We start from the raw sequence: 8,861 nt of genomic DNA on the forward strand, positions 1-8,861 counted from the left end.
CTCTCTCTCTCCTCTCTCTCCTCTCGCTCTCCTCTTCTCTCTTCTCTCGCTCGCTCTCTCTCTCTCTCTCTCTCTCTCTCTCTCTCTCTCTCTCCTCTCTCTCTCCCTCTCTCTCTCTCTCTCTCTCTCTCTCTCTCTCTCTCTCTCTCTCTCTCTCTCACTCCTGGCTCTGTTTTAACACTCGCTCCCACAGCTACACTATTCGACAGATTGATGATAGGAGAACATGTTCAAAATCCTCTTTATTTCCACATTATCTGTAATCTTCAATGGGTCCACAAAACAGAAGTTTACAAATTCTAACAGACACAATAGACATTACAAACGTTCTATGTCACAATAGACATTACAAGCATTTAACAAAAGGACAATGTTAGTTAATAAGACAAAGAAATAAAAAAATAAAAAAACCTGGTAGAAATCTCCCCTGCTCTCTCTGTGTTCCAGACATCAGTCCTCCTCGTCGCGTGCGTATCTCTGACGATGAAGGACTCCTCCATCACGCTGACCTGGAGATCCAAGACCGAGACCATCTCTGGCTTCCTGGTTGAGGCCACGCCCACCACCGGAGGTCCGCACCCCATCCAGAGGACCATCGCCCCTGATTCCCGCACCTACACCATACAAGGTACGCCTCCTAAACCTTTACCATCCAAGGTACCCCTCGAATACCCCCCTAAACCTTTACCATTCCAAGGTACCCCTCGAATACCCCCCTAAACCCTTTATTACCATCCAAGGTACCCTCGTAACTCCCCTAAACCTTCACCATAAAAGGTACCTTTCCGATACCCCCCCAGCCAAGGTACCCTTTCCGATACCCCTCCCTAAAACTCTCACCATCCAAGTTACCCCTCCCTAAACCTTCACCATCCAAGTTACCCCTCCTATACCCTCCCTAAACTCTCACCATCCAAGTTACCCCTCCCTAAACCTTCACCAACTAATGGTACCCCTCCTATACCCCCATTCAAGGTAACCTCCTGTACCCCCCCTAAAAACCATCACCATCCAAGGTACCCCCATCAAGGTACCCCTCCTATACCCTTCCTAACACCTTCACCATCTAATGGTACCCTCCTATTTAACCCCCACCCCCCCCCCCCCCCCCCCAATACCTCCTACTCCATTGACCTCACACCCTGCTGCAGTCAACATTCATTCACTTGTTCAATTAAGGACATGCAACATTTTTTTTATAACGTCTTGCAAAAGAAAATGGGCATTTCTTATTGGACCAAGTCTTTTGGTGCCTAATGAAATCTCTCCAGACACTTACTGTCCAGTGTTGTGACCTCTCCTTGAACTGGGCGGCTCGTCAGAGAGTTCTTCAGGGCGTAAACGTGCACCTCATACATAGTGGCAACCTACACAGACAGAGGACAGTACAGGATAAACTGAGTGAGACTCATGCATAGTAGCAACGTACACAGACAGAGACAGGCAGTATAGTCAGGAGGAAAAAAACGATTTAGTAAGATTCACTGGTACCACCATCAGCTCCCAAACACCCTGGTACTTTAAAAAGTGGAACTGACAGTGTTTTAACTACAGATATGAAAACAGACAGAATCATAATATCAGTCAAAAATATCAAATTCCCAGTTTATGCTTCAAAACCAACTTCATAAGGAGGTTTTAAAAAAATAGTTTATATTTACTCAACATTGCATGTACTGCCTGTAAAGGCATTGTTGTCAGAGTAGATGGACGTAGTTCAATGCATGGTTAATATAATTCACCAATTCATTTCTTGGTAGTCCCAAAACATATTGCTATCAGGTTGTAAATCACAGCTGACCCGGTACGTTGTTTGCTGCCTCCATTCGGGATGCTCCGTTTCAGTTTCAATGACTCTAAAACGTATGAGTGTAACTAACGCTGGGAAATGTCAATGCAAGGGTAATGCCAGGGTAATGCCAGGGGAATGCAAGGGTAATGCCAGGGTAATGCAAGGGTAATGCCAGGGTAATGCCAGGGTAATGCCAGGGTAATACCAGGGTAATGCCAGGGTAATACCAGGGTAATGCCAGGGTAATGTCAGGGTAATGATCACGTCAGTCATAACGTGGCTAATAGGCTAACGCACATTTCAACCTGGCGCCGCGCAATGACTTTTGTTGTCAATTCATTTTGTCCCGCTACCATACCGCCAGCGTTACGCTCGCTGCACGACCAGTCACCGGCGAGTATAAATGAGTCAAAATGTTGTCTGGCTTCGGGTAAAAAAAAAAAAGCTTGACAATGAATAACCCCCCCCAAAAAACGAAACACCATGCAAATGAGAAACATGTAGGTATTTTACAGCAACATTAGAGCAGTGTTAGGGTTTATGTTTATGCACTATAGCCTGTTAGCATATTGTTTGAAGATGAATATTGTTTTGTTACACACACACACACACAAACAATACAGAGGGGGGGGTGTGTGTAGGTGTAAGGACTGACCAACACAGGCCATAAAAGCTGTGGACAGTCTGGAGAGGGGAGGGGTGCATCTCTCTAGACCAACCAAGAGTTTAGAATACTGGACAATACCATATTAGGAACTGTTTCAGTGTAGAATCGACAGACACAAGACGGATCTAATCTACCCAGCGGCTTGGACAAATCCGAGGGCCAGCAAAGGCGGGGCAAAGTCTAAACCGCGCCCAGCCTCTACTGTGGTAGGCCAACAGACGCGTTGGAACTACGTCATCACGGTATAAGAACAGCTGTTTACGTACTTCCTGCAGTTCCCTGTGTACCCTGCGTGGTGATGCAGCGAACCCGTATATACGAAAATTGCATTTGCCATTCATTGTTTGCGGTAATTAAACATAATTAAAGAAAGTTAGCAGACCTTGCTTTTTATTTATCCTGACACCGGATGTGTAACACGCAGCGTTCACAGCAGTAGCCTAGGCTGGCTATTCAACTACAATACGTGTTGAGTACACCACACAGCAATGCTGCATTCAACCGCACCGGTGATCCACGCAGTACCAAAAACTAAATAAACATGTTTTAAGTTTAAAATGTTACAACAACCTATAGCTACGTTTGTTATTTGGAGTTATTAAACACTGTTTGATTGGGGTAATAGTATATTATGTACATCTGCAAGCAGTTAAGGGTTTATCTAATGTTCCCTCGTTAGATTTAAGCTCTCGTTCCGGGCTAGCATTAGTTGTCGATCTTGTTGATGTGCGTAGGCAACTGAGGGAGAGAGAGAGCCTACCTTTTCATGGTCGTTTGATCAGTAGGACGGAAGTTCTCAAAATGTAAGAGGACTCCTGTGATATTTTTGTAAAAACATTTTTTAAATGTAACCTTTATTTAACTAGGCAAGTCGGTTAAGAACACATTCTTATTTACAATGACGGCCTAAACCCCGGGCCAAACCCGGACGACGCTGGGACAATTGTGTGGCGCCCTATAGGACTCCCGATCACGTCCGGTTGTGATACAGCCTGGATTATAACCAGGGTGTCTGTAGTGACGCCTCTAGCACTGAGATGCACTGCTAGTAGACCGCTGCGCCAATTCATTCAGGTGTATTTTGTGGCTTCTGGCGTTATAATGATATAAAGTCACGCCGTTGCCACGTGGTCAAATGGCTTATTTGCATATAGACCTACTGTAGTTCCTGATTGGCTACGGCGCCCCGGTCTGTGTAGACTCTGATCCTGGACAAGACATGGTTTTTATTAGGTTTTATTTCCTACAGTTGCAAATAAATTGTTGAAACGCCAGGCCACTTTCCCACTCTGTATTGCTATAGAATTTTCACAATGCCTTACTATAAAGTTATCACAAACATTTATGAGTTTATGAAAACGTGAAAAAAATGACCATATCTAAGTGCTCCCTTGTCAGAAAATGTAAAAAAAAAATAGAATAAGTTGTCTTTATGAACAGATTTGAATAGGATTTCATGTTGCTATAATCCTGTCAGTTCCACTTTAAAAGTAATTTAAGAGTCCTTGGCTGTGGTTGCATTCTTTGTTCGCGAACTAGAAATGACAAGGCTGGTGGACTGGCTGTGGCTTCGCTAGTCTACCAGACTACTGGTTTCAAACCCACATCAGGGCCCGGGGCGGAGCCCCAAACGGGACCCAATTCCCGACATAGTGCACTACATTTCACCGGAGCTATATCGGTCCTGGTCAAAAGTAGTGCACTACATTTCACCGGAGCTATATCGGTCCTGGTCAAAAGTAGTGCACTATGTAGGGAATAGGGTTTCATTTGGGAGAGGGACCAGCTCCACAGCTGGAGCCACAGCTCTCATTAGTGTCATGACTCTCCTGTGATGATCTGAAGGATCAGGTTACAGTGGGTCCTCTCTACAGTGTGCTCTCTCTCGTAGAGGGGGAATGTCATGACTCTCCTGTGATGATCTGAAGGATCAGGTTACACTGGGTCCTCTCTACAGTGTGCTCTCTCTCTCCTAGAGGGGGGAGAGTGGGAAGTCTGTTGTTTTATGGTCGGTCATAAAATACGCTGCCTCTATGCTCTGTAGTGTTCCAGATTGAAATGTAAACCGTGGAACACAGAGAGACACTTGGACAATCAAAAGTTTGAAGAATTAAACAATATTTCTATTTGTGAGAATGTGGAAATGTTCCGTGGGTATTTAAACAATACAATCCTGTCAAAGTTGTTTAATTTGGTGACCTCATGAAGGACAGGAAACACACATAACTCTCTCTCTTAAAGTGTTTATTTCCCAGCTGTCAGATTTACATCTAGATGTCGGATAAAATGAATGAGTAAATATGAAACTATTTGTGAGAAGACGTAATGTGATGTTGGCTTTCTAAACGAGATAGTTGTTAAGATGTAAAGTTTTAACTAGGTTAGTGGCCACGCCCCCGTGAGACCCGACATTACATCAGGCGTCATAGAATAGCCCCTTTTTCCCCACCAGAGTATAAAACCACTTCCTACAAAATGTACATTAAGTCAGAGACTGCCGGGACGGAGTCCCCACGTTGGAATGGCTACAATTCTATAGACCATAAGACCAGAAAATATGGAGCTGACGCTACATGTTGAAATGGTTAAGAACTACAACTCTATAGGCCACGGAGACCAGACAGCTGTAGCGTTGCCTACACGGCTGGAAATGGTTAAACTCTGAGACTATCGATCACAACAGAATAAGAGCAAATCTTTTGCACCTGGAAATTGCGCAAGTCTAATACAATAATACCGACAACCGCGGAAGCATCTATTCTATGCAACGACCATCTGTACGCCTGACGTATCCATTACAACAGACACTATCCAGAGCCACGGAGAAAGCTACATCACGAAGGACATTGTGACTTCTGGGGAAGTTAACCAGAGACTCTCTGATGAACTGAACTCTCCAGCAGGACGGACCGGCGATACCAACAGAGAAGACAACAAATATATACACATTGCAATTATTCTCGAATCAGCGGACGTTCATGTGCAAAGGATTAGCATTTCAATTAATATAAATATAGACTGTCTAGTGAATCCATTTTGTCTTTCCCGCTTTTTATCTGTCCCCACCCCTTTCCATTGTCTACCAAGCCGTCGTATCAGCTTCGTCCGCTACGGACTTTTTTTATTTGTATCATGTAGTAACCCAAATATCTACTGTTTGTTTGTTATGTATTTCTGTGATTATTTAGTTAGTAAATACATAATTAAGCCAATTTGTATGTCGCTGATTGATTACGGGCGCTAGGGTTCGTGCCAATATCCATGGGTTTGCGACGTTCAGTAATGAGAACTGATGTGGTAATAATAATTCATTAATAAGCGAAAGTTTTGATAAGAAAATATCTGAAGAGACGATTCGGGAAATAGAGACTCTATAAACATTTTCCCGTGGTGCCCCCCCCGACTTCCTAGTTAATTGAAGTTTACATGATTCGTTTAATCACGTAATAATAATTACACATAAAGAATTTATTAGATAAAATAACAGTCTTCACATTTAATGATAGTCAGACACGACATTAGATTGGAGGAGGGTCATAAAACAAATACCTGGAAATCCCCAAATATAAAATAATGTTGCCTACCTGGAGAAAGGATTCCAGGCGAAAATATACTTTTAGTGAACGGGAAAGTAAAAAAGAAAAAAAACTCAAGCATTTAAAATGATCCATCCCTCAAGTTATTGAGAAATCACATGTATATTTTGGTAACACTACTATAATGCATTACGATGCAGTTATAATGCATTACGATGCAGTTATAATGCATTGTAAAATGTGTCTTTATAATGTCATAATGACTTTGACTCAGTTCAGATGTGGGTTAGAGATGTCTCAAATGAGATGGCTATACTTGCAGTATGCAGAAATCGCTCCGCTAAATTCTAAAAGTTCACCTCATCTGTTTATGTGACAAAACAAGCAATGCATAATGTAGATCCCTCAAACTCAACTCTGGACCTGGAAGCCAGTACCCCTGCGTTCCCCTCTAATCAGGGACTGACTTAGTCCTGGGACACCAGGTGGGTGATTCCCCTCTAATCAGGGACTGACTTAGACCTGGGACACCAGGTGGGTGATTCCCCTCTAATCAGGGACTGACTTTAAAGACCTGGGACACCAGGTGGCGTGATTCCCCTCTAATCAGGGACTGATTTAGACCTGGGACACCAGGTGGGTGATTCCCCTCTAATCAGGGACTGACTTAGACCTGGGACACCAGGTGGGTGATTCCCCTCTAATCAGGGACTGACTTAGACCTGGGACACCAGGTGGATGATTCCCCTCTAATCAGGGACTGATTTAGACCTGGGACACCAGGTGGGTGATTCCCCTCTAATCAGGGACTGACTTAGACCTGGGACACCAGGTGGGTGATTCCCCTCTAATCAGGGACTGACTTAGACCTGGGACACCAGGTGGATGATTCCCCTCTAATCAGGGACTGATTTAGACCTGGGACACCAGGTGGGTGATTCCCCTCTAATCAGGGACCTGATTTAGACCTGGGACACCAGGTGGGTGATTCCCCTCTAATCAGGGACTGATTTATACCTGGGACATCAGGTGGGTGATTCCCCTCTAATCAGGGCCTGATTTAGACCTGGGACACCAGGTGGGTGATTCCCCTCTAATCAGGGCCCGATTTAGACCTGGGACACCAGGTGGGTGCAATTAATTATCAGGTAGAACAACACAAACAGCAGGCTCTGGACCTCGTAGGGTCAGAGTTGAATACCCCCTGGTGTAGAGAATCATTGTACCATCTAAACCGCTGTGAAATATATTTTCAATAACCAAAAATATTGTATTTTCAGCTGGTGTACAAAACTGAAAGTAAGACACAAAAATGTAACTTAAGCACAGAAATAGTGCATATAGAACCGATCTACCACGTCTTCGACTTGTGTTCAATGACAATGACAGATCTATAACTCACATTTCTATGTGAATTTGGTCTGGTCACCCCAAGAAGTTACATATTGTCTGCCGGTATAATGCTTTGTAACTGGTTATAAGCATGTATGAGCCTTTATAATTACCATGAGTCCCGGCACGTGGACCTGTGTGGTGTCAGGAGCAACATTCATCTCCTTGGTGGGACCGCTTTTGTTCTTGGGGTTGACGACCACCCGGTACCCGGTCAGACGGGCATTGGACGTGGTGCGCCAGTTGATGGTGAAGGAGGAGGAGGTGATCTGGGAGAATTCAAGGTTGGTGGGGGAAGGGATGGCTAGAGGGAGAGAAAGAAATGGAAGAGAGAGACAAAGGAGAGTGCGCAAGAGAGAGAGACAGGAGAGAGAGACAGGAGAGAGCGCGCGAGAGAGACAGGAGAGCCAAGAGACAGGAGAGAGAGCGCGAGAGAGACAGGAGAGAGGGCGCGAGAGAGAGCGCTCTTCTGTCTCTGCGCTCGTCTCCTGTCTCTCTCTGCGCTCTCTCCTGTCTCTCTCGCGCTCTCTCCTGTCTCTTCTCGCGCTCTCTCCTGTCTCTCTCGCGCTCTCTCGCGCTCTCTCTGTCTCTCTCGGCTTCTCTCTGTCTCTCTCGCGCTCTCTGTTCTCTCCGCTCTCTCCTGTCTCTCTCGCGCTCTCTCTCCTGTCCTCTCTCGCGCTCTTCCTGTCTTCTCTCGCGTCTCTTCTCTGTCTCCTCCTCCGCGCCTCTCTCCGCTGTCTTCTGCGCTCTCTCCTGTCTCTCTCGCGCCTCTCTCTCTCTCTCTCTCCTGTCTCTCCTCTCTTGCGACTCTCCTTTGTCTCTCTCAATCACTCCGTGACTACGCCCGAGCTCCCCCTCGCACCCCCCCCGGTCTATCCTCTGCCATTGATCCCTCACCGCCGCTCCGCGCCTTGCCTATCTCTCTCGGCCGCCCGCAGCCCAGCCTCTCGCCCCGTCCCTAGCGAGTCCCGGGTGGACCGACAGACCATCCTCCCTCCGTCCCGCACCGTCGACAGCTGATGACCCACTGCGCCTCTCGTCTCTTCTCGTCACTCTGCCCGAACCCGCGCCCCCTCTCCACCCCCTCCGATCTCCATCAGGTCTGTGACCCCTCCCAATTCCTCAGAGACCGCTTTGCCTTTTCATACGCATGCCGCTCCCCTCCCAGCACCCCACGAGATGTACTGAGCTTTCTCTCTTTGTTTCTCTCGTTCATCATCTTATGTCTCCCCTTCTTTCTTCCTCTTTCACGGTGACCTGCTCTGTTTCGATTTGCATTTCTTTCTCTCCCTCTGCCATCCCTTCCCCACAACCTTGAATTTCCCAGAAATCACCTCCTCCTCCTTCACCATCAACTGGCGCACGCAGTCCAATGCCCGTCTGACGGGTACCGGTGGGCTCACCAAAGAACAAAAGCGGTCCACAAGGAGATGAATGTTGCTCCCACACCACACAGGTCCACGTTGCGGGACTC

General features: G+C 46.1%; 1 protein-coding gene across 1 annotated transcript in view; it reads right to left on the reverse strand.

Annotated features, from left to right (window-relative positions):
• The window catches only part of LOC112071311 (fibronectin-like), an 82,323-nt gene that overhangs the window by 20,120 nt on the left and 53,342 nt on the right, over positions 1-8,861 (reverse strand). Inside the window, 3 exon segments of the mRNA XM_070439343.1 lie at positions 510-614; positions 1,280-1,367; positions 7,501-7,691. Of these exon segments, the coding sequence (XP_070295444.1) occupies positions 510-614; positions 1,280-1,367; positions 7,501-7,691 (384 nt within the window).

The sequence above is a fragment of the Salvelinus sp. IW2-2015 genome, unplaced genomic scaffold (assembly GCF_002910315.2).
Source record: "Salvelinus sp. IW2-2015 unplaced genomic scaffold, ASM291031v2 Un_scaffold1582, whole genome shotgun sequence".
Taxonomy (NCBI): domain Eukaryota; kingdom Metazoa; phylum Chordata; class Actinopteri; order Salmoniformes; family Salmonidae; genus Salvelinus; species Salvelinus sp. IW2-2015.